Source organism: Gossypium hirsutum, chromosome A08 (genome assembly GCF_007990345.1).
Source record: "Gossypium hirsutum isolate 1008001.06 chromosome A08, Gossypium_hirsutum_v2.1, whole genome shotgun sequence".
Classification (NCBI taxonomy): domain Eukaryota; kingdom Viridiplantae; phylum Streptophyta; class Magnoliopsida; order Malvales; family Malvaceae; genus Gossypium; species Gossypium hirsutum.
In genome coordinates this window covers 118119490-118123134 of record NC_053431.1, presented here as the reverse complement: position 1 = coordinate 118123134, position 3645 = coordinate 118119490, and the positions used below count along the sequence as shown (strand labels likewise).

Below are 3645 nucleotides of genomic sequence, written 5' to 3'. Positions count from 1 at the left end.
TTTTTGGATATTTAAAAATAAAAAAGGATTTTAAACCTTTAAAAATTGAAAAAATAATATTTTACACCCTTTTAAACCTTAGGCGGCCACACCTCCAGACAACTCTTAGGGACGGGCCTAGATGTGATACGAAATCCTTACCAAAAAAGAGAGAATTTAGATAAAAATTTAGGCTCAAAAGATGAATTTAGATAAAAAATAAAATTCGTTTAGAAAATGAGTGAGGCCTCAAATAAGTTTTTGTAGTCTGGGCCTGACCCGACCTGACCTAACTCGAATTTGTAAAAAGAAAAATTGTTCTTTTCTCACTGTTTTATTATTATTTTCTTGGTGTTTTCTTATTATTTTATTGTCATTTTATTATTATATTGTTATTATTATTTGAATATTGTAAAACTCTTATTTTAATATTGTTACTATTTTAGAGACATTTACTTGTTAAGTTACAATTATTTTGATGTTATTTAATTATAAAATTTTTTAATTTATTTTTAATTTATTGAAAAATATTTATTTTAATATTTTTATATATTATATTCTAAAAAATTATATAAAAAATTTAATATAGACAAATTAGACCAAACTTAAATTTTAACAATTTTTATCCGTATAATTTAAGTAAAATTTTAAACTTATTTTTCCAACCAAATCAATCACTAATTTTTTTGTTAAGACCCAATCCGATGAGGTCGATGACAGGTGTACTTTAGATTTTGCCAGTTAGGAAAAGACTAAAAAGGAGGCACACCTCTCAAAGCGTGGCACACGCAAACTGACCCGTCCACTTTAGCCACGTGGCTAATTCACCTCCCCTGCTCCCAACCTACACCGGATCCTTCCTCTCTTCTTCTCCTTGTCTTCTTAACCCTTTATAAACTCTTCCAAATCTCACCAATTTTCTCCATCAATATTTTCACCCTTTATTTGGTTGTCGAGAAAAGAAAAAAAGAATATGGAAACTGTAACTTTGACAGGATTACTTCACAAGGCTGCGGCCGAGTTCCCTGCCAGGCGAGCTTTATCAGTTTCCGGCAAATTCGATTTGACGCATGCTCAATTACAACATATCATCGATCATGCTGCTTCTCTCCTCATCGCCTCCGGCATCCATCCCGGCGATGTCGTCGCTCTTACTTTCCCAAACACTGTGGAGGTATGTTTATTTATTTATTTATTTATTTATTTTTTTGCGTTTCAATCAATAAAACCTTCTTGAATGAATCATTAGGATCAGATTCTGTTTGGTTGATGAGAAAATACGGAGGAAGAAAATAAATTGCTGCTCTTAATTATTTTACGTGTTAAACTGTTTGTCTTATTTCCCTTCAAATAAAAAAACCCTTCTTTTGTAAAAAAAACAAAGCAAAACGCATATAAAATGTCTTTGTCTATTAGGTTATAAAAAGATCAAATTTTCTTTTCTTTTTAATTTTAATTTTTCGTGATACTTTTTTTTCATGGTTTGGTTTCCATCATTTACTGAGCTGCCAAACAGAGGCTACGAGTTGCCTTGTTTTATTTTTCTATTATTAGTTACTGAAAAAATAATTCTTTTTTTTTTCATATATAGCTTGTTATTATGTTCTTGGCTGTAATTCGTTGCCGTGCAACCGCCGCGCCTTTAAACTCAGCTTATACTGCCGAGGAGTTTGAGTTTTACCTTTCTGATTCAGAATCCAAGCTGTTATTAATCCCAGCCGAAGGCATCAAGCCGGCTGAAGCCGCCGCTTCCAAATTGAACATCCCTCTCGTATCCGCCGCTCTCCAGGATGAAAATTCCAAAATTCCTCTCTCCTCCAACCCGAGTCAAATATTGACTCAGTCAACCAACTCGTTAACGACCCTGCTGACGTCTCTCTTTTCCTTCACACTTCCGGTACCACCAGTCGTCCCAAGGGTGTTCCTTTGACTCAGCTCAATTTGGGGACTTCAGTTTTGAACATTAAATCGGTTTACGAACTCACTGAGTCAGACTCGACGGTCATTGTGCTCCCGTTATTTCACGTGCATGGCTTGTTAGCTGGCTTACTGAGTTCCCTCGCTTCCGGAGCTGCCGTCACTCTCCCGGCCGCCGGCAGATTTTCTGCATCGACATTTTGGACGGACATGATTAAATACAATGCCACATGGTACACTGCTGTCCCCACGATACACCAGATCATATTGGACCGCCATGAGAGCAAGCCCGAACCAGAGTACCCCGAGCTAAGGTTCATTAGAAGCTGCAGTGCATCATTGGCACCGAGTATATTAGAACGGCTAGAGGCGGCATTTGGCGCACCAGTGCTCGAGGCTTACGCCATGACAGAGGCGTCTCACCTCATGGCATCGAACCCGTTACCAAACAATGGCCCGCATAAGGCTGGGTCGGTTGGGAAACCGGTTGGTCAAGAAATGGCGATTTTGAATGAACAAGGGGAGATTCAGCCGCCTAATGCTAATGGGGAGGTTTGTATTAGGGGATTGAATGTAACAAAGGGATATAAGAACAACCCAGAGGCTAATAAATCGGCTTTTCAATTTGGTTGGTTCCACACTGGGGATGTCGGGTTTTTTGACTCCGATGGATACTTGCATCTTGTTGGTCGGATCAAGGAGCTCATCAATCGTGGAGGTATCATCTCCTTAGTCATCAATTGCGTTGAATGATCACTTGTGTTTTATGCTAGAATGTTGATGTGATATTTAGTTGGTTCACTTCTGTTTGGCAGGTGAAAAAATATCACCAATTGAGGTAGACGCAGTGTTATTGGCTCACCCAGATGTAGCACAGGCAGTTGCCTTCGGTGTTCCCGATGAGAAATATGGCGAGGAGGTAAGAAAATCCAATTCATGGATTTGATTGTTTTTTGTTTTGAATGGCTGTTTGGTTGTGTAATTTGTCTAAAAGTCGGTGTCAAAAAATTGCAGATAAATTGTGCGGTGATTCCAAGGGAAGGAGTAAGCTTGGATGAAGCAGAAATCACGAAATATTGCAAAAGGAATCTTGCGAGTTTCAAAGTACCCAAGAAAGTTTTCATCACGGATTCCGTGCCGAAAACAGCTACTGGAAAAATCCAGAGGAGGATAGTAGCAGAGCATTTCTTGACTCAAATGTCTGCCGCTAAAGTACCCAAATTTGGAGCTTAAATTCAGCATTTCTTGTCTATTGCTTAGTTGCTTAGGTACATATTTAAGCGACTGTAATTTATTGTTTGTGTAAAAGGGGATTACTAAAGCACCATGTTACATGTAATTCTGATTAGAAATAATTGGAAAGTCCACATTCATAAACATTTTGATCATCCAATCATTCTTTGTTTCATCAATCAACTATGACTCAATGATAACTAATGTGGGAGGATACAACAATACCTAAACCCTATATTCAGTTAATTTCCAGTACCCAGAATGTTGAATCTGTGCTTTAAGAGTGTAAGTTAAAATTTCACAGTAAAAGTTTTATGAAAGTTTTGTATCCAGTTAGTTATGTTAGTTTTTAGCTGTACAAATTGATAAAAAATTTAATTATTTTTTGATCAAACATAGAGGGAATAATTTATCCATTACCTAAATAAAAAAAGTAAAATGTAATCTAACTCCTAATTTAGGGACCTTTATGGTACTTTTACCTTCTTTTGTCCACCACAGCATTTGTATTTTTAT

At 36.9% G+C, this 3645-nt stretch overlaps 1 protein-coding gene across 1 annotated transcript; it reads left to right on the top strand.

The window, feature by feature from the left end:
* Positions 1 to 899: 899 nt before the first annotated feature.
* LOC107926976 (oxalate--CoA ligase-like) lies at positions 900 to 3273 on the top strand. Its single transcript, XM_016857926.2, is given in 5 exon segments — positions 900 to 1153; positions 1571 to 1793; positions 1796 to 2614; positions 2712 to 2815; positions 2911 to 3273. Coding segments are annotated over 5 exon segments (1566 nt in total). The 5' UTR covers positions 900 to 952; the 3' UTR covers positions 3130 to 3273.
* The last annotated feature ends 372 nt before the right edge of the window (positions 3274 to 3645 follow it).